Here is a 26,786-nt window from a genome sequence, read left to right on the forward strand (position 1 = left end):
GGAAAATTATGTGTTTTTTTAACCTTAAACCGCATAAACACATTTCATTACACTAAATACACAAAATAATGTTCTTTTTAGCAACATCATATGACACCTTTAACATCCAGGTAGTCACGCCCACAGCGGGTAATGATTGGTCGATTGACAGGCTCAAATCTGATTGGCTAAAGAGTACGAGTGTCCCGCATTGGAGGAATCGCTGCCAGGAAAGTCTCAAAAATACACACAGAAATCCAAGGCGATTCACACATTCACTGTCCATGATGAACTTGTGAATTTTAAATACTCAACATTTTTGGTATTTAGTTGTACATCTGTGAATTGTGTTTTGCATTTGTGAAACGTATTTTATGAATGTATATTCTTATTTTGTGCATGTGAATTGGTTTTTGTATATATATATATATATATATATATTTCCGTGCACGTGAATTGGGTTTCATGCATGTGAATTGTGATACGCATGTGTGCATCGTGTCTTTTGCGTGATTTATTATTGAGTCTAATCTGCTTCCATAGAGGAGCACCAGAGGACTTTAAACGAACACACTCCAGTTTTAAAGTTGTCCCTTGTCTGCGCTTCGATTAGTTTTCTTCTATTTCCCACGTTCCCATCTTAAGCACCACACACGGATTTTGTCGCACACAGTTTGAACTCGGGATACTTGCTGCATGCTCTCTTTAACGTCCTCCACATTCCTATCCCAGCACTGTCGGGTCACTCACTTATTACTGATATCAACCCAAATTGGGTCAAATCAAGTCAGCTTCCTAACCCAACAGTCTCAACCGAATTACCAGCGTGTTTTATATGTGGGCTATAAAAAAGTAGCCTACATTTTTGCTAAATTGCTTGCAAATATAAGATTGTTGTTAGGTCATACATACCACGTAATAATATTAGAATAGGTAGCCTACCCCTTAGTTTCAAAATACTTACAGTAGAAATAATTTGTAATTTTACAGGTTATTATCCCTTTATTCCCCAAACTTAGCATATTATTCCCTTATACCTATACGGAGGTACTGAATAGGTACACTATAATTACAAAAGAGTTACGTTGTAAATTCTGTTTACTTACGCAGTAAGTTGCGGGTTGTAATCTAAAGCGTTAGCCATAAATTGTGTTGCAGAACACTTTTGGTGCTACTGAGATAGGATACTGGTAAGTTTAAAGGACAGGTTTAATGGTATGGTTTGGTTGAGTTGATTAGGGCCAATAGTGTAATTTGATGTAATTATAGAAATGAATTACAAATGCAAATTACATTCAGGTATTTTTTTGTAAATATAAGTACAATGCAAAAATGCGTGTTCACAATAAGTGCATTGGATCAAATGTTAGTACATAATAGTGGCACTCAATATAAAGTGGGTCAAAAGTGGGATAGGTTTGAAAAAAGCTCTAGAATCAATTGTTTTAAGATGGCCCTTTGACACGTTGTTGTTTAATGCAATCCAAGTATTCAAAGCCTTTGCGCTATTCACTGATTGTATCATGTTAACTGTAATGAACAGGGATATGACATACAGTATGTTTCTCACCATCAAATGTTGCTTCACTGATGAGAATCTATTAGACAAACTGTTGACTAGAGCTACTTTTTAATTCCCTTATAAAAAGTGCAGACATCAGTTTTATGATGTCTGACAGAACTAGTGTTGTTACTGCATAACAAAAACATATTTGTTAAAAGAAGCTGAAATAAAATATATGAAATGAAAACCTTAGGCTTAAAACAAGTGTACTACGGTACTATACAAAGTAAACTGATAAATGTACCACACTGCAGTGATTATGTTTTTCGAAATGAATACCATAACTACACCCAGTGCATGGAAAACCCATGAGGGTGCAATAAATCTGTGGACTTTTGACACTGGAATTCATGGCAGTATCATGATCATGTGGTGTGTAAGATCCATGAAAGCAGTCTAAGATACAGACAAACATAGACATTAAGAGCTTCCTGCATATATAGTTTTTTCAGATGGTGAACCTAAAACACAGAAACTGGAAATAACCATAAATTAACTTGATTCAGTAAACAGTACATATGCACAGGTAAAGTTTTATATAACTAAATGAACACTCAGAGGCCTAAGTTGGTTTTAACCACTGCTTTGTAAACGATTTATTCGCTGTTTCACATCATGAACAGCTATTTAAAATGGATACACGTTTAGAGTTACAATAAAAGCTTTCAGATCCCACTGGTCAGTGAGGAACACATGACAAGCAGCAGCTTACAGAATCACACAAGCATCATAAAACAGTATGATTCTTTCATAAAACAGTTTACATTTGAAGTCAAAAAGGCTACAAAGTATAAGGCTATTATAAATTATATTATTCATATAACAAGCAAAAAAAAGATATATTGAGTACCAATCTTTATTTTGTAGGTATTTATGTCCTGGGGCATGAATAGAGCTTCGAAAGCCAATGCATATAAAGAAAACACTGTTGCCGACACAGTGAACCCTGTATACTGAGTCTGATCCTGGATCACTTAAATGTCTTCTGAATTTGAACAGTCCACAGACATACATTATGCAGCAATGAACTCACATAATCTCGACAAATGAATACTAAATGTGTGACAAAAATTTATTGTGTGATAAAAATGGTTTAAAAAATGTAATTGGTGAAATTGGCTAAATTGGAATGTCAAACGCACCATTGTCTCCTGTGCTTGAGAAATGACACAGGCGAACATTAGGAGCCTTCAGCGATAGGGTTCTGACTTCTCTTGTTGAGGTACTCAAGAACAAAGACCTGCAGGATCTTGTTGAGGTTGCTGATGGAGGTTCGATCCAGGTTCTCCTCGTTGTCGTCAAAGGTGTGCCACACCGCAGGAAAAGGAGTCGAAATAAGATGAAGAATCCGGACCCCTAGGAGTGCAGAGAAATACATACATAAGGCCTAAATGCTTTTTATATGAACATTCATAAATCTCAGAGAGGGGTCTTTTACCTTGGTTGAGAAATGATATGTGGTCATCCAGAATGAGCCCCACATGCAGGCCAGGCCAGAAGTACTGAACCTCATTAGGGTGATTCTCTAGGTGACCGAGCGCGTGCAGCCGACGCTCTAGATAACACGAAAGAAAGTCTTCCTTTCAGCATCAGTTCATTTAGAATACTTCATTTGTTGCTTTTATAAAGGTCAAGTTTTTGTTTATGTTGTGCTAGTCAATATGGTGGCTGTCTTGGACTTATACTGATACCTAATAGTGTAGATGCAAAAGCAAGTGTTTTCAGTAAACAACAGAATATGTGAGAGGCTTCGTTCTTCACCGCTCAAATAGGGGTTACAGAGATAAATCCTGATTACTGAGGGAAAATTAATCATATGGAGATTCCTAAAAAAATATTACATTCTCAATTCAAGACATTTGTAGAGTCATGCAGAGACGACTGAACAGGAAATGTGCGATAGCACCTTAACAGCTCAATAAAGAAAATATCAATACTGAGTAACTTATATTTTACACATAATATTACTTTTAATAATAAATAAATATGAGTTTATTTTTGCTTCCCTTGTAAAAAAAACAAGTGTTCTTAAAGGGATAGTTCACCCAAAAATGCTAATTCTGTCATTAATTACTCACCCTCATGTCGTTCCAAACCCGCAAGACCTTCGTTCATCTTCGGAACACAATTTAAAGGGGTCCTATTATGATTTTTCACTTTTTTAATTTTAGCCAGTGTGTAGTGTGTATGTTTGGGCATAAAAAAGATCTAGAAAGTTACAAATCTCAAAGTCCACTCCAAAGGGAGATATTTCGAAAAATCCCTTTTCAAGAACTACAACGAACGGCTCGTTTGGACTACAGCGTTTATTTTCCGGGCTTTGTGATATCTATCACAAAGTGGCTCATTGGAATATCATTACAAATAATTCCCGCCTACGGAGATTCGAATGGTTGGGGGGTGGGGAGGGGCGAGGTTGTGGTTAGAACGCTTGGTTGAGTGAGTGCATCAGACGAGACGATGAAGAAGAAGTGCTGCTGCAGAGTTAGTGCATCAGAGAAAACCAAGAAGAAGAGCTGCTGTGCTATAGTGTCAAATTTTCGGCATGTCTAGAACAATTCTTACAAGAACAGCACGACGTAGCTGGGCGCCGCGGACAAGACGCCGAACGGCACCGCCGGTGTGCCTACACTCATAGAAAATAAAGTATTTGAATTTTAAAGACGTGGCATGACGCGACGCTGCGCTTCTTGTCCGGTGCGCAACCGCCTGAAACGCTGTTTTTTTTCAGCTCCGTGCCCAAACGTCTTTATTTGGGCTTCCGAAAGCGGATGATGTCAGGAAACAGTGGTTGCAATTTATTTTTTAACTCTGTCCCTGAGCATTATAACCCCAATTTGCTATTGTGTGCTGCACATTTTATTGAGGACAGCTTCCACAATACGAGGGAGTAAAGTGCCTGCCGGATTCGCCCAATAGTTTTTGTTGAAAGACGGAGCAAGGGGCGTGGCAGTACTGAAACACTGTCTAAGCTGTTCGCCAATCACAACGCACTGGGACAGCTAACCAATCACAACACATTTTGTTTTTCGGAAGGCAGACCTTCATCAAAGCCGGAACTAATCGAGCCGTTTGTGCCAGCCTGGGGAGAAAGGTATTTTAATAATGTAAATTATGTGAAAAATAATGTGTTTTGCGAACCACCAATCATGAGGGCATGTTCTAGTACACCCCCAAAACAAAATCAAGACTTTGTAAAAAAGCATAATAGGACCCCTTTAAGGCAAAATATATATGAAAACTTACCCGTAATCATTTACGCACTGGAAAAAACATATACAAAGTGGAATAAACAGTCCAGCCCACCTGATTTGTAACTCCGCTGCCGTTGACGCACCTAATTTTCTTCTTGTGCAAGATGGCGCCGCGTAAGGCAGCCACGATGTGGAGCTTTCCCTTTCTTTTGCTGTTTTTGTTTGTTTGTTCAGTCATTCTTTTACTATCAGTTTTACCAGAGACGAACTACTGGACATAAGGCAACACACACCAGACAAAATTTTTCCATTTTTGTGATTATTCAGACGCTTTGTTGGATGTTCTAGTCGGAGGGGCAGCAGTCCTGTTCAAATGTGTGCTTAGACGGAAATGAGGGAAGGGAGATGTTAAGGTAATAATGACAGAATTTTCATTTTGGGGTGAACTAACCCTTTAATTATAATGAATATATACACTTGTGGTGTACTTCAAACCTTAAAAAATGGCAAATTAAAAATTACCTTAACCTTAATGTATATTTTAAAACATTATGGTTTAATAATCTTTTGTCATGCTTCAACGAAATACACTTATTTTGATATGCTGACTAACACACTTAAGCATAAATGTCTAAACATAATATATGTATAGTACTGTCGCTTTTTATCCATTTAATGCGTCTTACTTTCTTCACATTTTTGAATGGTAGTGTATCATAATTTCCACAAACATTTGACCTGTAGCGTTTTGTCATCCATAACATTAACTAAATTTCTTTGGAAGTAAGAAAGAGAAACCAGAAGGAATAAAAAAAAAAAGATGTGACATAGGGAAATAGAGCAGAAAAATACTAGCCAATATTTTGTAGTCTTGAAAGCCATCGGGTCGTACTGGAGAACTGATTACCGAAGCGAGGATTTGAACCTCCAATCAAGTCCAGTAGAACAAACAAATCCTGGTGAGAAATTGAATGAATGAAGGACTTCACCCAGTTTTGTTGTTTGTCAATGTTTGCTTGCATTCATGTTCTTTAGCTTTACATTTACAATTCCCTCTCAGGAAAAAAAGGTACAAAAGCTGTCACTGTGGCAGTACCCTTTCAAAAATTACTGTACTAATATGTACATTTCAGGTACTAGTATGTACCTTTAAAATACCAATATGCACAATTTTGGTGTAAACAAGGTACAAAAGTGTACCATTTGAAAAGGTACCACCCCAGTGACAGCTTTTGTACCTTTTCCTGAGAGTGTACATGATTGTCCGTTTGCATATACAAGATAATTCAGGACTATATTCTATATTCAAATTATATAGCCATGGTGAATGGTGCATTTGCATCTAAAATATATCTGCTGATACCGCAGCAGGAAGATAGCTGTGTAAGAGAAATCTTTCTTCAGTGAAAAGAAAAATCTTATGAGGAAGTACAGATGTAATCTGAGAGCTACAGCAGAAGGAAAGCCTGTCAGTGAATAACAAATTAAATATTAGTGTGTTCCGTACACGAAAGTTCCAGAAATCTTATAACACTGCGCATAAGTCATATGGGCCACTTTAACAGTACCTGGGACAGACGATATATCAAAATATATAATTTAGCTTTTCAAGGAAGAAAGTGAGCATATAGATTTGGAACAACATAAGAATGAGTCAGTGAATAAGAATAGAATAAATGAATAATAACAGGGAAAAAAATTCTAACAATAAGTAGGATACAGTGAGTGATTTTTAGATTAGTCTGGCTGTATGTCAACTATATTTATGTATTAATCATTGTTTGTGAGAGAACTGTACAATGCCGTCGAGCTGGCTGGTGTTGGTGGCTTCCGGTGGATGTGCTGTTGTCGCCATTTTGTGGGCTAAATGACGGGAGCCGTACAGAGAGTCTTCAGAGGTCCACTGGAAAAGTGCCTCCTCTCCATCAAAGAAGAGGAGCTGAAGTGACACGTCTGACCCAGAATCCTGTGAGAAGGAGCAAACACATGCTGCCATCTACCTGTGACACTACAGAATACAGCATAACCATGATTGGCACAAATTAAAGTTCAGCTACCAACTGGAAAAGAGAGATTGGTAATGGTACACTCTAAAAAATGCTGGGTTAAATACAACCCAGTGCTGGGTAAAATAGGGTCAAACCCAGTAATTGGGCTGTTTTGACCCAGCGGTTGGGTTAAATGTTTAACCCAACCTTCTGGGTAGTAACCCAACCGCTGGGTCAAAACAACTCAATTGCTGGGTTTGTCCCTATTTTACCCAGCACTGTGTATGTTACCCAGCACTGGGTTGTATTTAACCCATAATTTTTTAGATTGTACAAGATAACTATTAACAAAACAACAATTTAGTACAATAAAGCTTTCAACTGTTTTCTCCCTTTCCTGATCATCATCTCCGATAACTCTTAACTACCGGCATTTCAACGGCTCGCCTGATTACGCCGAAGCTAATTTATTTGCAACTTCTGTTTTAGGAAGAACAATTTAGAAAACTGACCACTTTACATGAACACAGAACATGACAGAAAAAAAAAAGAAAAGAAATAAAGTGGTTAGGGATAAAAAAAAAATCACCTCAACCTAGCAACCCCCACTGACATTATGTCTTCACAACAGTTTTAATATAGATTTGATCTCATTAACAACCGAGGCTCATTACAAAAATGCGCCTGTGGTGACATTTCTTTACATGACACTTTAAAGCATAATGTTAATGCTCGGTCACAAATATTATGCACCGCCTACAATAAACCCAACTCTAAACCTAAATATTGTTAACAATGTAATGTAAATGTAAGATAAAAATGCATTTGATGAAGCAACCATGCTATTTTAGCTTGCTTTGAGGTTTTTTATCGTGACTCATGGGACTCATGCTCCACATCGCTGTACCAGGTGAGCTACCAAGCAAGCTTACTATATGTCAGAGAAGCCATATGGAGCTGGTTATGTGATGTAAATGTTAAAATGTATTCATTAAAGGAACACTTCACTATTTTTGAAAATAGGCTCATTTTCCGACTCCCCTAGAGTTAAACAGTTGAGTTTTACCGTTTTCGAATCCATTCAGCCGATCTCCAGGTGTGGCGGTAGCACTTTTAGCTGTAGCTTAGCATAGATCATTGAATCTGATTAGACCGTTAGCATCTCGCTCAAAAATGACCAAAGAGTTTCGATATTTTTCCTATTTAAAACTTGACTCTTCTGTAGTTACATCGTGTACTAAGACCGACGGAAAATGAAAAGTTGTGATTTTCTAGGCCGATATGGCTAGGAACTATACTCTCATTCCAGCGTAATAATCAAGGAACTTTGCTGCCGTACAATGGGTGCAGCAGGCGCAATGATATTACGCAGCGCCTGAAAATAGGCTAACTTCCGTCAACATAACCAACTACACAAACTTAGTGCCGGTCACGTTGGAAGTTACATAGCTGGGGACTATTTTCAGGCGCTGCGTAATATCATTGCGAACGGTATAATCAGATTCAATGATCTATACTAAGCTACAGCTAAAAGTGCTACCGCCAGACCCGGAGATCGGCTGAATGGATTTGAAAACGGTAAAACTCAACTGTTTAACTCTAGGGGAGTTGGAAAATGAGCCTATTTTCAAAAATAGTGGCGTGTTCCTTTAAATGCATCGAAGTCATTAAAGTCTTTATTTGTTAATAATCTGCCCCTGTAATCATAATTTATATGCAATAAAAGTTGTTACCGTTTTACTGCTACCAGTGTTCAACTGCAAATAGGTTTTGCAAAAGTGTAGGTAGAGGCATGTTTTTCCAATTAGCCTATATTTCTCCTTAATCTACTCTACTCATAATCTCTTTAATTTCATGTACCATGTTAAAACACAATGCTCATGGTTATGTCTGTAGCGGCAGTGCTTTAACAGGGAATATATTTCTAAAAATTTCCCAAGGAACGTTTTACTGTGAAAAAAGTTGCACAGCTAAAGTAAAGCACATCTGCTAAAAATATTAAAACTAAAAACAAATATATGAAATTATATGTTCCTGTGTACATTGCCATACCTTCAGGGTCTTTAGTTCGTCATCTTGGGCTCTTGCCAGTTCCAAAATCATAGAGCAGGGAACAGCAGAATCTGTTGCTCCAAGAAACTCACGGCCGTCCCACTGTGGAGGGTAGTATTTGGAGTCAAAGTGGCAGGCCAGAACCAACTGACGTTTGGCCTCAGGGTTGAGAGTTGCAATTATGTTGGTAAAGGGAAGATGGCCGTAAGGCGTATGAGCATAGAAGGCATCCTCTGTCACTTCCCATCCCGCTTTCATCGAGCCGAGGGTTGATTTAATATGCTAAAGAGAGAGAAACTCAGACACCGAACACTGTCACATTTAACACTTGCTTTCATACACAAACACACACTGACCTGCTGAACGTGTTGGCTTCCAGTTGAACCAGGATAGCGCACAACAAGCATGGGCTTCAGGTCTTTCTGCCACATCCGGTCCAGATCGGTACGAGATACAACACTGCTCAGTTCACTGGAGCTCAGTGTGGTTGCTTCATGTTTCAGCTGAAGTGAAAAGGAATAAAAACCTTTATTCATTCATTTATTCCACAGTGGTGTATTCATACTTTTGTGTCACAAGTCTTGAGTCCTAGTTAACATGCTCCTGGGGCCATGACTAGACCAAGACCATGTCCATGTCCATATTTTCAAAGTCTTTGTCTTGTCATGGACTCGGGAGCATGAGGACTCAACCTTCTTCTAGTCTCTGTCTTGACTTGGACGCAACTGAGCTGGTCTCCACTACAACACTGCTTTGTGTATGTTTGTTTACATTTACTGTATTTTACAATCCCTCTCTTTAAGTTCTTAGTAATTGTTAAGTCTCTTTGATTGCCTTTAGTAATCAAATTGAAAAAAAAAGCCTTCAACTTAAATTGATTAAACTGAGCTCAATCCAAATGAAATTCTGATCGAATTGAAAAGAGTGGTGTAGAAATAATCATATGAATAGGAACAAAAATGAGGGGATATTTACACATCACTGTTTTGAACTAAAAACAGAAAGCTTCAGCATTTTGGCCATTCTTTTACAAGACAACAGCATTTTGGGGGCCTGAAAACACAAACTTTTGAAAATGGGCTCGAAAATGCAAGTTTTTGAACAGGATACCATTATTTTCGAACCCGTCTCCATTTAAACTACAAAAATGCAATGATTATCGTGTAAACATACCCTTAGTATGAAAACTTTGAATCTTCTCAGCTGGATTCAAAAATACTTTGCCCACATGTTCTATGCTTAATGCATGTTTACCAGTCTTTTTATAATAAGATCTCTGTTTAGATACAGTTTACATCTTACATTGGTTTATGTCTTACGAACTTGTCAGTAGAGCAGACTGAATATTTACTAAATATCTGCAAAAAAAAAAAAGCTTTTCTGACATATTTAAGATATTTAAGATATTAGACAGTTATGTAACTAAGGTAAATGAAAATGTGAATCGGATTGCAACGTTTCTGAATCTGAAACTGGATTTCATTCATTCGGATTGACAAAAATTAGTGCATGTAAACATGCCTACTGTTGTTACAAATTTCAGCACAGCTCTGATTTGCCTGTAGGTAATCGCAGTTATGATTGTGTGCATGATGGTTAGTCTGATATTGCTTTAAAGGAAGAGAAAATTAAATTTTCAAAATTCTACCTGTGACACTACAGAATACAGCATAAAAATGAAAATTCTGTCATTAATTACTCACCCTCATGTCGTTCTATAACAGTAAGACCTCTGTTCATCTTCAGAACACAAATGAAGGTATTTTTGATGAATTCTGAGAGCTCTCTGACCCAGCAATGTAATTACCACAATCAAGGTCCAGAAACGTAGCAAGGAGATCGGTAAAATAATCCATGTGACATCAGGGGTTCAACCATAATTTTACGAAGCTATGAGAATACTTTTTGTATGCAAAGAAAACAAAAATAACGACTTTATTCAACAATTAGTCTCATCCTGGTGCCTTTTTGGAGAGTATCCACTGAACGTAAACAGCGTATGCAATTCTGTGTCAGCTGCGTCACGCGGATACGTTGTTTTCGTTCAAATCAAAGCGTAAACAATGTAGAAAATGCGTGACGCAGCTGACACAGAATAACATACGCTGTTTACGTTCAGTGGATATTCTCCTAAATGGCACCAGGGTGACGCGGAGGAGACCAATTTTTGAATAAAGTCGTTATTTTTGTTTACGTTGCTTACAAAAAGTATTCTCATAGCTTGCTACGTTTCAGAATTCATCAAAAATATCTTAAATTGTGTTCCGAAGATGAGCAGAGGTTTTACGGGTTTAGAACGACATGAGGGTGAGTAATTAATGACAGAATTTTCATTTTTGGGTGAACTAACCCTTTAATATTGCTTTAAGAAACCAGTTGTTTTGTGCATTTTTGCTTTGCCAAAATAGGTCCAGAGCAGAATAAACCATTGCACCCCTGAGCAACACAGAGTAGTGGTGTGTCATTCTTGAATGAATTAGTGTTCCGAAAAAAACAGACTGAGTGAATCATTCAATGACTCATTCACATACTCACTTGCCACCACCTAATGGCTTAACTATGTAAAATCCTCTCTACTAATTCAGACTGCATCCTTATGTCTCACACGGGACGAAGAGGATTAAGTAAGTGAAGTAATTCATAGACTGTAGATATATAATTAGTGCACTCATCACTCTTGTAACATTGGTCTGACAATCAAATTTGACATAAACATCAACATTTGAGCAGCCAGTCGGCGCCAATAGCCTCATGATTAGTGTGTCGATCCCGCTCCCCTCTCTCCACCCAGTGTTTTCCTGTTATCTCTCTACTGTCCTATCTAAATAAAAAAGCATTTGGGCAGCAATTCACTTATATGGACTGATTGATTATTTTATTTTAGAGATTGATTATTTTTCTAATAAATCTTTGTGTTAATTTTAAAGGGGTCATATGATGCTGCTAAAAAGAACATTATTTTGTGTATTTGGTGTAATGAAATGTGTTTATGCGGTTTAAGGTTAAAAAAACACATTATTTTCCACATACTGTACATTATTGTTTCTCCTCTATGCCCCGCCTTTTCCAGGCATGACGAAGCAGATATCGTCCTCTTTTGGAAGGCCAAACAAAGTAGTTTCGCTTTCACACCGAATCACACAGCGCCTTCACGACATGGCGGCGGCGGCAACAATACTACAGCGAGAATAAAAGTTACGCCTTCTTTCTTTGCGTGAACATTTGGGCGGCGTTATGCAAATCTTCCCACATAGTGATGTAGACATGTGGGGGCGTGTTAGAACGAGCCGTTTTAGGTAGGTGTGGCTGACTCTTAACTTTTATAAAGAATATCTCTTTGGATTTGAGACTTTAGTCTTTGCAACTTTACAGATATTCTTTATGCACCAAGAGCTTGTAACACTCCAAAGAGAAAGGAAAAATTGAAATCGCATCATATGACCCCTTTAAGAAAGAAGGTCATATACATCTGGAACGGTATATATGTTGAGGGAATGAGAGAATTTTCATTTTTTGGGGCTGACTACCCCTTTAAGATGGCTAAGACATCTTTAATGAAATTGATTTGTGATGTTCTTTACTCATAATGAATCATAGCGAAAAGTCTGCTCTTATTCCATTTACAAAGCTGAAGAAAATACCTGACTTGCAATACATGCAATTCTAATTCAGTGACTCCTATTACAGTCAGACAAACATGATGATGATTATACTCTTGCTTAATGGTAATGTTGCAACCAAACTACAGTCTTGTTTGAATGAGAAATTATACACTGCATATGTCTAGAGGATAATTATGTGTTCAAACTACACGGCAACAGAAGGTTCTGAAATGAGAGGGAAACACAGCTGGAGGATATTCAGAGAGGATATTTGAAAAGTCTGAAAAGCTTTTGATTTTCTTTTCTTTCATGAATAACAATTTCAAGATGGATAGAAGACAGCTAATCAAACTACTTCTGCTTTAAACATGACATTGATCTTCTGAAGACAATTTGTTTTTTTGTATGTTCGCCCTCAAAGTTCAGTTCTTGTGCTGTGATTATTGATTCTGCTTGTGTTGTTTAAGCCACTTAATGACTGTGGCTTGATATGAACAACACAGAAGAGAAGCCCTCTGACTTTTTATTTATTTATTTATATTCATGTCACGTTGAAGACAACAGTCAAAAGTAAACATGGTGGTGAAAAATAAAACGATAAAAGATTCTATTCCACAATGTGACCTGTAAGATTGCTGTATACATTTAATAATCTACAGTCTGTTCAAAATATAACTTGTCATTTTCAGTTTTCTGATAACATGCTTAAAATCTGTTTTAGTACAACAGTAGCATCATACAAATATGGATAAGACATTTCCCCAAAATGCAGATCTTAAGAACAGAACAAAGGGAATGAATTCTAAATAGAGAAAATCTATAAATATTAAGATCTCCTACTGGTGGATCAGTGACAGGGATCCTGCTCCCATAGCAACTAGACAATGGGAGACAGACTGAGCATCATGAATGAAGCTTACTTTCCTCAGTCAGTTTAAGTGATCACTGTCACGCATAAATTGAAAAATTGGACATATAATAAGTAATGAATGAATGCATGAATAAAAAAAATAAAATTATTACAATTATTATATTTGTATTAGATTATGCATTAAAAATAGACAAGACATTTTAAGGCAGACACACTCTCTTTCATGAGAAGCATAATAAAATATGTTGAATTCACGACCCCGAAAAATAAATGATAATAAACACAACATTGCTCAGAAGCTAGTAGTCTAAGCCACTTCTCTTAACAAGCAAGGGCTTTAAAAGATGCAAAACAAAGCATCAGCTGTGTAAAGGTTTTTACCTTTTCCTCCTGCCACGGAACAGTGTCGCAGCTCGTCAGTGCCGCTAGGATGCCAATCAAAGCCAGCAGACCCGTGGTCCAGCGTCGTTCGGCCATCTCCTCCGTTCTGTCCGCACGACGCTCTCCCAGACTCCTGCCAACTCGGATCACGTGAGAGAACGATTTACAAGTCCTACTATGACGACGGCCTGACTCATGAATATTAACAACATGCCGTGACGCTCTGAGAAATGATTTGCTGAAAGACAGGCATTGCTAAGTGTCTCATGAATATTAACCAGTCGACAAGACAGGGCGCTCAAGGAAAGTTATCAAGCAACGTCAGCAAGGCTTTATTAATATTCATGACTAACCACTTCGACTCGGCACAAAGAGCCAGCTGGTTGCCAGCAAGAGAGTTCTTTCTTCGCCTCACTTTCCTATCCTTAAATAAACAAATAATTTATATCATACTGAGTTGCTTTCTGTGTACTAATGGGTGCCATTAATATTCAAAGTAAAAATAATAATAATAATTAAAAAGAAAAATACATAAACATTTATAAGACCATAACTGGTAGATTTCTAGATACGGCTTAAAGTGCCAGTTAAAGCAAAAATGGAATTCGAATCTGTTTATTTTAGTGATAAACATTAATTGATACTAATATTAATGTTTTATTGTTTTAACTTTATAGTCATAACTGCATTTTTAAAAGAATGTTAGTATGTTAGTATCTTTTTTTTGTCACCCATAATCGATGTATACAACACTAACTGTAGGGGACAGTTCATTTGAAGCAAAATATACAGGGTTAAAAGAGCAATTGTTATCTCAGTGACTCATTGACTTATTCAACTGTCTGCAGCCATCGCGTTACAAATCGAGATTCTTAAAGGGGTCATATGATGAGTTTTCAAGTTTTCCTTTCTCTTTGGAGTGTTACAAGCTCTTGGTGCATAAAGACGATCTGTAAAGTTGCAAAGTCTCAAATCCAAAGAGATATTCTTTATAAAAGTTAAGAGTCAACCACGCCTACCTAAAACGGCTCGTTCTAACACGCCCCCACATGTCTACATCACTATGTGGGAAGATTTGCATAACGCCGCCCAAATGTTCAAGCAAAGAAAGAAGGCGTAACTTTTATTCTCGCTGTAGTATTGTTGTTTCCGCTGCCATGTCGTAAAGACGCTGCGTACTTCGTTGTGAAAGCAAAACTACTTTGTTTGGTCTTCCAAAAGAGGACGATATCTGCTTCATCATGCCTGGAGCTGATCCGTGCTGGTCGCTGAGGAAATACTACAACTTTGCACTGTCGATCTCCGGATCGGCTTTTAACCGTGGACGAAGCGGAGTCCAGCCCGGAGTTGTCACATGTCCTTCCGGACGCTCCTTTGTCCCGGAGTCGTCACATGCCCTTCCGGACCTCCTTTGTCGAAATCGCCGGCTGCGCCGTTCTCAAGCCCACCCGCCTCTGCTCACTCTAACCCTCCCGCTGTTCCTCACGCTAGCCCCTGGCCTCTGCTCAATGTAGGCCGCCGCCGCTCACTCTAACCCTCCGGCCGTTCCTCACTCTAGCCGCCAGCCTCTCCTCACTGTAGGCCGCCGTGTGTGATGCTGTTTCGTTGTGAAAGCGAAACTACTTTGTTTGGCCTTCAAGAATGTTGCATAATTTTAATATTCAGTATTTTTTTTTTTCAAAATAAACGTAATGACATCGAACGAGTGGGTTCTACAATCTATATTATCTCTGTTTAAAAAAAAAAAAAATCTCTGTTTTAATCACGTGGTATGTGCGCTACACGTGGTCACGCACGCGTGCAAACCCGGAAGTCTTCTGCAGGGAGATTTCTACTAGTTCTGTTTGTGGTGTTCTTTTAGACGTTATACTCACAATTGCCAGTCACAAGAACTGCTTGTTAATAATAATTTGGCATCGAGGTGATTTTTCGTGATGGATGATACAGTTTTAAGTTTGAAAACACAGCTGTTGGAAAGAGAGAGAGAGATTGTAGCTTTGAAGAAGAAACTTGTTCAATTGGAGAAGGTCTGCAATCGTTATTCTATTCACTCTGTGCAAATTCTGTGTAAAAAAAAACAGATGTACCTTTGTGTGTTTCTTTAGCATTATGGTATTTAATAATTTTAACAAGTAGTATTTGATTGCCAGCTATTATGTGTTATTGTATGAAGAGAAAATGAAAACGTCCCGCAAATGTACGCATCATTTTATTTTCTAAAGACAAACAAAACAGTAACTAAGTAACTTTCTTCATGAGTGTTGTTTTTAGTCTGTCCCCAGCTCTGAGTTTCTAACTTCTCATTTTATTTTATTTTTAGCAAATGCATTTAACGCTAGTTTATAAAAAGAAATCTAAAGAATAAATGAATGGATGAATGAACAAACAAACAAATAAATATCTTTAGCTCTCTCTTTTTTTAAGGTTTAGGCTGAATAGTATATATTTTTAAAAGACTGAGCGAATGATTTTTCAATGTTAAACCTGTTATAATGATTATATAGTAAACAATTTATAATAAAAAAAGTACATGTTTGTAGAAATATCTGAAATAAATCCTACACTGTAGTTTCTTGACCTTAAACGTAAGGATTGTCAACTCCAGCCCTGTTACAGTTACCTTTCTGAATTCATACCATATATTGGAATATATTACATTTAAAAACAAATAATGGCAACGTACCGTATTTGTCTAACAGAATCATCTTTTCATAACGGAAGGGTATCTTTGTCATGGAATGATATACAGTGGATGATTATGGTTAATTACTGTATATAGGATCCCTTGCCAGAACAGAGCATTTCTTGTCTGAAAACTGAAAACGTTTTTTTTTACCCCCCAGGGAAACTCAGTATTAACAGAGTTACAGGAGAAAGTTATCAATCTTTCACCGCTGAAATCAAACACAACGCTGAACAATGATGACATCATGAGATATAGCAGACAGCTTCTCCTGCCAGAACTGGGTGTTAAAGGTTAAACAATGATTTGGATTTAACAGTAATTATGAATCTTTTCTCTATTTTTTTCCTTTTCTTTTCCTTTCCGAATGCATTGTAAAAAACTATTTTCTTTTCTCCGCAGGTCAGGTTGCCATAAGTAATATATCTGTTCTGGTTGTGGGATGTGGAGGTTTAGGTTGTCCTGTTGCACAGTATCTCGCTGCAGCTGGAGTAGGTAAAGTGACCGTGTCTGTTTCATATGTACAAAGTGCTGTTCAATATATGAGTTTATCTGTAAGTGTAAGTATATATATATATATATATGTATATATATATATATTAGTGCTGTCAAACGATTAATTGCGATTAATCGCATCCAAAATAAAAGTTTTTGTTTACATAATATATGTGTGTGTACTGTTTATATTTATTAGATATAAATACACATACAGTATATATAGAAAATATTTACATGTATATATTTATATTCATATAATTTATATTATATATATATAAAGATATTTAATATATAAACAACAATAAATAAACAATAAATTTTTCTGAAATATATACATGCATGTGTGTGTATTTATATGTACGTAATATACACAGTACACACACATACGTATTATGTAAACAAAAACTTTTATTTGGGAAGCGATTAATCGTTTGACAGCACTAATATATATATATATACACACACAGTGGGTACGGAAAGTATTCAGACCCCCTTTAAATTGATTCAGAAGGGACAGGAAATACTTTTCTATTTCAACTAAATGCTGTTCATTTTAACTTTCAATTCATCAAAGAATCCTGAAAAAAAGGATCACAGTTTCCACAAAATGATTAAGCAGCAAAAAAAAAATTCAGCGTTGATAATAATAATGATAATAATACATTTTAAAATATATACAAATATAAAACAGGTATTTTAAATCGTAATTTCATGATATTACTGTTTTTATTGTATTTTTGATTGAATAAATGTAGCCTCTGGTGAGCAGAAGAGACTTATTTCAGAAACATTACTAACTCCAAACCTTTGAATGGTAGTTTATAACAAATATGCATATAATAAAGAGTAGTAATCATTTTTTATTATTATTTTTTTTTTGCATTTACAGTGGGTGCGGAAAGTATTCAGACCCCCTTCAATTTTTCACTCTTTGTTATATTGCAGCCATTTGCTAAAATCATTTAAGTTAATTTTTTTTCCTCATTAATGTACAGACAGTACCCCATGGTCTGAATACTTTCCGTACCCACTGTACATACTAACTTAGAAGAAATGCATTTGAAAACCATAGTTACCAGTCTAAATGCTAAAGCAGAAGAGGCTGAATCTGCCATTCATAATGGGTGCCATGAAGACTTTGTTATATGTCATTCTCATTCTCAGGGCCTCATGCAAATACATGCCACAGCTGTAACTGTGTAAATGTTAATGTAGTGTGTGTTTTCAGGACGTTTGGGTCTGTTGGACTATGATGTGGTGGAGCTGAGTAACCTGCACAGACAGGTGCTTCATACAGAACTGACTCAAGGTCAGCCTAAAGCCCTGTCTGCCGCCCAGGCCATCAGCAGGTACTATCTTACTCACTCACAAAATCCCAATAAAGCAGAGGTGAACAAATGAGAGATGACTGGTTGTGATCTCTTCCAGGTTGAACTCCACAGTTCAGTGTGTTCCATATCACCTCCAGCTCTCCAGAGAGAATGCCATACCACTCATTCAACAGTATCCACTCTCACTAATTGCTACTCATAGGTTAATCTTGAACTTTCGAAAGTCCTCTACACTGCAAAACCTATTTGTCACCTTGACTTTGCATCCTCATATATGACATTGTGGCAGACTGTTCAGACAACGTTCCTACACGCTACCTTGTGAATGATGCCTGTGTTCTGACCGGCAAGCCTTTAGTGTCAGCGAGTGCTTTACGAATGGAAGGACAGGTGAGGTGTTTTTTATTTTATTTTATTTTTTATATCTGAATCAAACCAGCAGCCAGTGTGCTCTGTGTTGATATTTAAAGTTTTTAATTTACAGAGGCTCCCAACCATTTGGATACTCTTAGACATTCTTTTAAAGGGATAGTTCAGCCAAAAATCTCAATTTTGTCATCTACTCACCCTCGAGGTGTTCCAAACCTTTTTTTTCTCCTGTGAAAAATAACATCCAAACATTTGTCAAAATATTGTTATGCGTGTTCTGCAGAGGAAAGTCAGTTCAAGTTTACAGGTGTTTTTGCAGATTAACCTCACGTGATCTACAGATGACTGATTTTCACAAGCATCAAGTGTAAAAGTACTTGTTTTTCTTCTTGAACAGGTTATTTTTTATCATAATTTGAAATCTAACTTTGTTTGTGAATTGTTTTGGATAAACAAGTGTTCTTGTGCTATCTTTATTGCAATAAATGACACTTCTTTTGATATTTGATTATATAGTTTGATTAAATTCACTTTTTTAAGTGTGGCTTAAGTGTTTAAATACTTTGGGACATTTTCAAAAATACTCTACTTTTCAAAAGTTTGGGGTCTGTAAGATTTTTTTTATTTTTTGAAGGGAGTCTCACAAAGGCTGCATTTATTTCATCAAAAATACAGTAAAATCACTAATGTTGTAAAATAGTATTAGAATTTAAAATATCTGTTGTCTGTTTTGTGTGTACCCTATGACATCATTTTCTGTCAGGAAAATTTTCCCGTCATTTAGAATTTTCTGGAATACCAACTTTATAACTATTATTTTATAGTGCATCAAAGAACACACCAAAATGGACATCAGGTGTAACACTGTAATTCCGCAACAGTTTGGCATATTGTAATGATACTTCTTATCTGTCATCACTATCATGACTTGAGGGTATGCGCACAATTTTGCCACAGTGCCACCTACTGTTAAAAATATATCAAAAATGGACATTTTTCCTTATAGCTTCTGAACGGTTTTGAAAATCATTGGTCTCGTTAGATTTTGAATATTGATGTAAAATGCTGTACAAATTTGATTTGTGTTCTCAGCACCATGCTCTGAAGCAACCTTTGTTTTTGGACTGCCGCCACCTAGTGGTGACAAGATATAAAATGATTACAAATTGCTTTTGTGAATTTTATCCTATGACTATGAATCAAACCTTTCTCAATTCCTTGGGTCATACTATTTTTTATATTTTTATTTATTTAATATTTTATTTGTTTAGGGACAGATACAGGAAAAATAGATCAAATGAAAATAACAGTCATCCCATGCATGTATCAGTGTTTGTAGCTGAAGCTAATTTGCAACACTTGTCCCTAGGAGGACTTTTATCAATTATAACAACAAGAAGTACCAAAAAAAAAACTAAATGCAACTACAAGTTTGTTGCTGAATCAACCAAGATTTCATAGCTTTTTAAAAATTATTATAATTTGCAGCAGATTTTTTAAATAACCGGCAATGGATTCCAAAGTTTTACACCTTTCACTGAGAGAACAGTCTGAGCAAAAGATGTTTTACAAAATAAAACTTTACAATTTCTACTAGAAGCTGCTCTAGTGGATCTGCTGCTCCCCTGCAATGCAATCTCAAAAAATTACATAAGGGCATGGGGCAAGACCATTTAAACACAAACTTTACATAGTGGAAAAAACTTTATAATAGTATAATCGTATAATAATATTTGCTTTCTATCTAAAATCTTGAAAGTTCTATTGTAAAGACATTCGATCTGATTAATTATAGATTGATTTGTCTGAGACCAAATAGGTAATCCATATATGTGATAATATCATCGAGTTTAAAAACAGAAAAGCATGATCATATGGTAAACAATTTCTTATTATTCTGAAGCTGGTAAAATTTGCCTTAATTGCCTTAATATCTCGAACCATTTCTGTATAACTAATTGTCAAATTTGATATAATTGGTATCACTGGTATTTTATGCAGTAACTTGTCAAAGCTACTGCCTATTGCACTGAAACTTTGTCAAATTATGACCATATTCTGCCATTTTGCTTCTGACATGAGAGAAAAAAAAAGCCTTACTCACCCTAAACTTTAAGAATCTATACAGTACAGTCTGCTGGAAAATCAATATGCCTTTTCAGTGAAGGGGAAATTTTGCTTGTTTAATCTCTCTCTCTCTCTCTCTCTCTCTCTCTCTCTCTCTCTCTCTCTGGCATTTAGCTCACAGTGTACAACTGTAGAGGCGGGCCGTGTTACAGGTGTTTGTACCCCACACCACCTCCTCCTGAGACCGTCACTAACTGCTCTGATGGAGGAGTTCTGGGAGTGGGTCAGTCCTCCTCTGCTTGATGCGATTACACTCAGTAGTGTCAGAGCTTGCTGCTTCTTCCTCTTCATTCTCATCTCCACAATTGTGCTTAATAAGTTCAGACAGAATCCATTCAACCTTTGTTTAAAGGTCCCATGGCATGAACATTTCACTTTGAGGTTTTTTTAACATTAATATGAGTTCCCCTAGCCTGCCTATGGTCCCCCAGTGGCTAGAAATGGCGATAGGTGTAAACCGAGCCGGGAATTTAGGAACGAAGTTTGAAATTGAAGTGCATTGTTAGAATGTTCGCTAGACTGAACAGAAACTGAAGATGTCATTGTAACGTTTGTTTACAGAATAGCACTTGTTCTTCTTTCTTGCATTTAATTCCACACTAAATTTTGTATGGGTGTATGCTGAGTGTCATTAACACAAAACTAAAGCCTGAAACCTTTGCTTAACTACAGTTTCAATACTGTTCCTTTATTGAAAGCAATCAAGCGTAGCGTTAGTTCTGGCAGGTCAAGTTAGTCAAGCTCGCATCAGCTGACTTTCAGCTGATCCCCATCAACCTATGGGAATACGACACCTATCTAAGCATTCATATATAAGGTCCCTCAGTATTATCAGCAGTTTTCGCATTGCTCAATAGCTAATTACCCTCCTCCATCCCCAGCTCCTCCTCTGTCAGTTGGGATTCAGCCTTCTGATTCTCCTTTGAATCAGACTAATTCTAAAATGTGTACATAAAATGATTGAACTTTAACAATATCTGCAATACATTTATGTTGGTTCTGTTCTGTTTACCCCTGGGGGGTTATCGCTGCTCTCCCTGCTCTCATCCATGCTAGGCTGCATGGATGCGCAGGGAGTTCTTGCCCAGAACAGAACCATACCGCCAATCCAAACTGTATGCTAATTGTCAATCATCTTTGACGATAGTGGTCCTGACAGAACTGATATTTCCATTTTTGCTGCAGATCTTATCTTGAAGAACTGTTAAGTTATTTCTTACTTTAAAAAAAGTGACTATGATTTCTTCTTCTGTAATGATTCAGTAATTCTAAGTTAATGTGGCAGGGTTCTTTAGTGTGCATTGTTTTGATATTGTGCAGTGCCTGGAATAATGGGTTGCCTTCAAGCATTGGAAGTTCTAAAAATTGCGTCCGGTCAAGAATGTATCCTTTCTGCTCTTAATGACACCCTACACTGAAACAATTATGGCTTTTATCTATTACTGTAGGCATAACATAATGAAATAACTCCTTAACAGGTCAGTTCAGCTTCATTTGAGAAGCAGCTGTTGATATTTGATGGTCAGGAGGGGCGTTTCCGCTCCATACGGCTGCGGTCCAAGCAGACTGAGTGTGCGGTGTGTGGAGAGACGCCCACGGTGACTGAGCTCCAGGACTATGAGCAGTTCTGTGGCTCCGCTGCGACGGATAAGGTCTGAGGATGAGGAAAACTCCCACTTCCTATATTCATGCCTGTGTGTGTGTCGATGTGGTCAAATATCCACAAGGCGTCACTGTGAGACAGTTATTATGAAGAGTGTTTGTTGAGTAGAGATCATTAATTTAATTGTGACTACATGCTACTCTTAAGCTTTGAAAAACATGCATTTATTAAATTAATGGCACACGCAACACATTGAGCTTTTTACAACTATGTTGAAATTTCCAGCTATGAGTCTTAGTGGTGCTTGTTAAAGCAAGCATTGCCATTACAATTGCTCATACTGGACTGGAACAAACCTCTAAACCTTCTGTACTAATCAAAGGTTTGGGATCATTAGTTTTTTGTTGTTGATGCTTTTATTAACCAAGGATGCATTAAATAGATCAAAATGACAAAAAACATTTCTAATGTTACGAAAGGTTTCTATTTCAAATGAATGCAATAAACAGGTCTTAAAAGTATTAAATTGGAGCAGAAAGTCTTAAATTTATAGTTACATTAAATGTTGCATGCGCTGCAGTTGCATCTCTGTCAGTATTTTTGTCCTGTTTTCCAGTACAAATATCTAGGCATCATTCAATCAAGATATATTTGCTTGAGTTACAAGATGGAAAAAAAAGAAGGAATTCTTTGTTTGTTTGTTTTTAACAAAATTAAGTGAGTTTATGCTTAAAGCAAGAACAAATATCTGTCAGCGGTTTAAAAAACTTGCATTTTTCTGAGCCCACTGGCTGATATATTTTTGAAAATAATAAATTAACTTAATGTTGATATAAAAAAAAAAACAAGACTTATTATCGTATGCCATTTATGTCAACAATACAAAAATACTATAGGAAGAATGTTTTTTTTGCAGTGTAATCAGAAGATACAGTAAAAATTATTTCCATATTCTAGTTCAGCTATTTAAAAAAAAAATGTTAATTACAAATACAACTCATTGTGTTCTTGTTTAACATTTACACTTAGAGAACATATTGACATGTTGTGTTCATTTAATTTATTCCTTACATTTTCTTTAATTGGTCTTAAAAAGGTATGTAAAAGTCTTAAAATTACCTTCATAAAACATGCAGAATGCCTGATTAAAAATACAATAATAATAATAGTAAAATCACTATTATTAATAATTTTAATAAATTACAATAATACATTTTACATTACAACTTCTATTATTATTTCAAGTATATTACAGTAGAAACGTTATTTTAAATTGTAAAAATATTTCACAGTGTATTTTTGGTCAAGTAAATATAGCCTTGGTAAACATTCTTGGTGAACCTTGTTCTGAAATGTTACTGATCCCAAACTGCTTTGAATGGTAGCGTGCAAGTATTATAAATTTCATTTTATTAAATTGTTAATTTTATAAAGTATTTTTTAAGTAAATGCTTAAATTACATAAATTATAGTGTAAATAATATAAAATAAAATAAAAATATTTTAGGTATTTTAAAATCACAATATTATTGATTTGGATTATTTTTGATCAAATCAGTGCAGCCTTGTTGTGACTGCTTTCAAAAACACTTAAAAAATCGTACTGATCCCAAAATGTTGAATGGTGGTGTAAGTATTCTTAAACTTAGAAAAAAAGAAAACTCCTTGCGTTCGCATAGCAGCCACCCACGACAAACACCATTAAGTCAAAAATCAACTCAAAAAAACAAAAACCAGTTTGAAGCACAGTCTATAAGATGGGCACCTAATCACACAAGGCCTTCAAAAAGTGCTACATCAGCATTTATGTGTGGTGGTTTTGGTTTAAACGTTGTGTAATGAAAACCAGTGCTGATTTATTCTCTCTTGTTTCTGCTTCATTTCATTTCCAGTGTCGAAGACTGAATCTTCTAACCAAAGAACAGAGAGTCTCTATTCAGGTGCTACAGTAATTTGTCATAATTCTGGGCAGGCAGGGGAATGTAATATGGGCTGTTTAAATTTCCATTTGGTAGTTTAGATTATATCTTTAGCAGAACCGCTCTATGTTAGCCAGTTAATTACTGAGCATTGTGGAAATGTGCAGCTGCTCATTATATAAAGCAGATCTGATCTGTCACCTTGCACTTCTGTGTAGTTTCCTTCCTCAAATGTTACATCTATATTTGTCTTTCATTGCAGGAGTATAAAGCCATTTTAGACAGCTCAGCCCCTCATCTCCTCCTTGACGTTCGACCCAAAGTAGAGGTGGATATTTGCCATCTGCCAATCTCAATCAGTATCCTTTCCCATGATTTCCCTTTAACAGTTTAGTATTAGATATCTGCGATATTACAATATACATAAGATGAACTCTACTACTACCAGTGCACTATGGAATTTTATGTTCATAATTAGGGCTGTTGATTTAACACGTTAATTTGGTTCGATTAAGTATGAAAAAATGATGTAGCCTATTTCAAGATACGAGGGCAAAAATGCTCCTGTAAGAGTTTTATATCATATGATATAGTTTAGCACTATAACACGAGCAGTAGTGCTGTATTTCCCAAATATCGGCACGACTGCAAATGAGATACTGATGTTATAGAACAGTTAAGTAAAGAAAAAGTAAACAAATGTGTTACATTTTAGACACAGTTTTGTCAATATTAGACTATTGCATTTGTTTCTCTGTTGCTATACTAATGTGTTTTCCTACACAGGCTCTTTGTGCTACAGCCCACAAACTTAACTAATTGACAGTGAAATTATCACCCATTGTAGTGACCTGGTCCTCTTTTTTGGAAAATGTCCAGGATTTGGCTTTGCTGTGATATTGATATGCTCTCTACAGTCCTCCTCACACGTTATATTGTCTTGCTGTGCTGTTCTCTGTAGATCCCACACCACAATTGGTCGATTATGTACAATGCCTGTATGCTATTGGTCAAACTACTTCTCAGTCATTACTCTCAAAGCACAAAACATTAGCCAAATTAATGAATTAAATTAAGAATTTTACAATAAGACTTGTTAGCATTAAGTAATGCATTAGGTATCATGAACTAACAATGAACAATGCTAATTTTATTATTTATAAATAGATGTTCATGTCAATTTCTGCATATACTAATACATTTTAAATAAATAAATGTATTACATTTTAAAATATTAAACCGTTACTGATAATACATTTGTATTAAATCAGAAATCCAGAAAACAGACAACACAGAATTTCTAAAACAAACAAACCAAAAATGTAGTTATTAAAGGTTTATGAACATAATTTCATTAGACATGCTTTTTGATTATTAATTAATTTAAATTATTAAAATGGAATAAAAAATAAAATAGATTTCATATGACCCTAAAATGTAATTTAATTGTAAATATAAATAAAATAAGTATAAAATGAATTACTTGTTGTGTGAGAGAAACCGCCTGAAAGCAGTTTTGACAACCCATGTACAAATCAAGTGAATTCCTTCTGTGAATTTTCTTACATTGCATGACAGACATTCCACTTTCTAGTTTAGAGGATAAGAAGGCTGAGCACCTCACACTTTTAAAAGATACAGTTAGTGACCTTAAACAGCAGATGAACATCAAATCTCAAGTCCCAGGTAAGAACCAACTTCATTTTTGTTACATGCTATTTTTTGTGATCAGTGTTTAAAGGGATAGTTCACCCAAAAATGAAAATTTGATGTTTATCTGCTTACCCCCAGGGCATCCAAGATGTAGGTGAATTTGTTTCTTTAGTAGAACACAAACGAAGATTTTTAAGTCAAACCGTTGCAGTCTGTCAGTCTTATAATGCAAGTGAATGGGAATCACGGCTTTGAGAGTCAAACACACACAAAACCAAATTAAACCCTGCGGATTTGTAAAGACACGAAACGATTGGTCTGTGCAAGAAACAGAACAGTATTTATATCGTTTTTTACCTCTGATTTTCACCGCAATGTCCGAACTGTCTAGAGCGTGCCTGGCGCCTGACACGTCTTCTTCTTCTTCTTGCTTTACGGCGGATCGCAGACTTATACGTGACGTGACATGTGACATGTGGCCAAGTATGGTGACAATAAGTGCTCTGCATTTACCCATCCAAAGTGCACACACACAGCAGTGAACACACACACACCGTGAACACACACCCAGAGCAGTGGGCAGCCATTTTTGCTGCGGCGCCCGGGGAGCAGTTGGGTGTTTGGTGCCTTGCTCAAGGGCACCTCAGTCGTGGTATTGAAGGTGGGAGAGAGCGCTGTACATTCACTCCCCCCACCCACAATCCCTGCCGGTACGAGACTCAAACCAGCAAGAAGAAGAAGAAGACGCGTCACGTGCCGGCTGTCGAGGACGCACTCTGGACAGTTCGGACATTGCGGTGAATCAGAAGTAAAAAATGATATAAATACTGTTCAGTTTCTTTCACAGACCAATCGTTTCGTGTCTTTACACATCAATGTATCTTCACAAGCCGAAGGGTTTTATTTGGTTTTGTTTGTGTATGTTTTTTTGACTCTCAAAGCCGTGATTCCCATCCACTTGCATTATAAGAC

General features: G+C 36.5%; 2 protein-coding genes across 2 annotated transcripts in view; one reads left to right on the forward strand and one right to left on the reverse strand.

Moving 5' to 3' along the window:
- Positions 1 to 2,126: 2,126 nt before the first annotated feature.
- Positions 2,127 to 13,783, reverse strand: qpct (glutaminyl-peptide cyclotransferase). The gene is made up of 7 exons (XM_016475277.1): positions 13,632 to 13,783; positions 9,134 to 9,280; positions 8,778 to 9,059; positions 6,536 to 6,703; positions 5,594 to 5,693; positions 2,982 to 3,098; positions 2,127 to 2,899 (listed from the first exon to the last, which is right to left on the reverse strand). Exons 1-7 carry the CDS (start codon positions 13,725 to 13,727, stop codon positions 2,724 to 2,726), a joined length of 1,086 nt encoding a protein of 361 aa, XP_016330763.1. The 5' UTR covers positions 13,728 to 13,783; the 3' UTR covers positions 2,127 to 2,723.
- Positions 13,784 to 15,446: 1,663 nt separating this feature from the next.
- Positions 15,447 to 26,786, forward strand: part of LOC107679656 (adenylyltransferase and sulfurtransferase MOCS3) — a 14,510-nt gene continuing 3,170 nt past the window's right edge. Inside the window, exons 1-12 of the mRNA XM_016475275.1 lie at positions 15,447 to 15,658; positions 16,475 to 16,607; positions 16,717 to 16,809; positions 18,041 to 18,161; positions 18,241 to 18,315; positions 18,416 to 18,533; positions 20,754 to 20,862; positions 21,960 to 22,022; positions 22,128 to 22,291; positions 24,135 to 24,182; positions 24,424 to 24,520; positions 25,740 to 25,847. Coding sequence (XP_016330761.1) covers positions 15,566 to 15,658; positions 16,475 to 16,607; positions 16,717 to 16,809; positions 18,041 to 18,161; positions 18,241 to 18,315; positions 18,416 to 18,533; positions 20,754 to 20,862; positions 21,960 to 22,022; positions 22,128 to 22,291; positions 24,135 to 24,182; positions 24,424 to 24,520; positions 25,740 to 25,847 — 1,222 coding nt within the window. The 5' untranslated portion in view covers positions 15,447 to 15,565. The remainder of the gene's footprint in view (positions 15,659 to 16,474; positions 16,608 to 16,716; positions 16,810 to 18,040; positions 18,162 to 18,240; positions 18,316 to 18,415; positions 18,534 to 20,753; positions 20,863 to 21,959; positions 22,023 to 22,127; positions 22,292 to 24,134; positions 24,183 to 24,423; positions 24,521 to 25,739; positions 25,848 to 26,786) is intronic.

The sequence above is a fragment of the Sinocyclocheilus anshuiensis genome, unplaced genomic scaffold (genome assembly GCF_001515605.1).
Source record: "Sinocyclocheilus anshuiensis isolate Anshui unplaced genomic scaffold, SAMN03320099.WGS_v1.1 scaffold744, whole genome shotgun sequence".
In the NCBI taxonomy this organism is placed as follows: domain Eukaryota; kingdom Metazoa; phylum Chordata; class Actinopteri; order Cypriniformes; family Cyprinidae; genus Sinocyclocheilus; species Sinocyclocheilus anshuiensis.

Bases quoted from the DNA above. Each gene is read 5' to 3' on its own strand.
- qpct (XM_016475277.1), bottom strand. From the start codon at position 13,727: ATGGCCGAACGACGCTGGACCACGGGTCTGCTGGCTTTGATTGGCATC. The intron at 5,694-6,535 runs GTACAGTTCTCT...ATTTCTCACCAG, and splicing joins CCAGCCAGCTCGACGGCATT to GATTTGTTTGTTCTACTGGA. The intron at 3,099-5,593 runs GCTAGTATTTTT...CGTGTTATCTAG, and splicing joins TTCAAGACTACAAAATATTG to AGCGTCGGCTGCACGCGCTC.